Here is a 234-nt window from a genome sequence, read left to right on the forward strand (position 1 = left end):
AGAGAGAAAGAGAAAGAGACTGAAGAGAAGACGAAAAAGAGGAAGAACGAGAAGGAGGAAGCTAGGATAAGAGATAGCCAAAAAGAAGAAGAGCGTGAGGGAGATAGAAGAAGAAGAGGTAGTGACCAAGAAGAAGGAGAAGAAATGGAGAATGTGTATTCTATAGAAGATTGTTTCGACGATGACGGTCATAGCGTCAATCCCATGTCGATCAAGAAAGATACACATCGCCTA

At 41.9% G+C, this 234-nt stretch overlaps 1 protein-coding gene across 1 annotated transcript; it reads left to right on the top strand.

The window, feature by feature from the left end:
• Window positions 1–2: 2 nt before the first annotated feature.
• CSUI_009650 (uncharacterized protein) lies at window positions 3–229 on the top strand (the record flags this gene model as incomplete). Its single annotated transcript, XM_068069762.1, has 1 exon — window positions 3–229. A coding segment is annotated over one exon (225 nt), but the record flags the coding sequence as incomplete, so codon positions are not given.
• Window positions 230–234: the final 5 nt, after the last annotated feature.

The sequence above is a fragment of the Cystoisospora suis genome, assembly GCF_002600585.1.
Source record: "Cystoisospora suis strain Wien I chromosome Unknown contig_5852, whole genome shotgun sequence".
Classification (NCBI taxonomy): Eukaryota; Apicomplexa; class Conoidasida; order Eucoccidiorida; family Sarcocystidae; genus Cystoisospora; species Cystoisospora suis.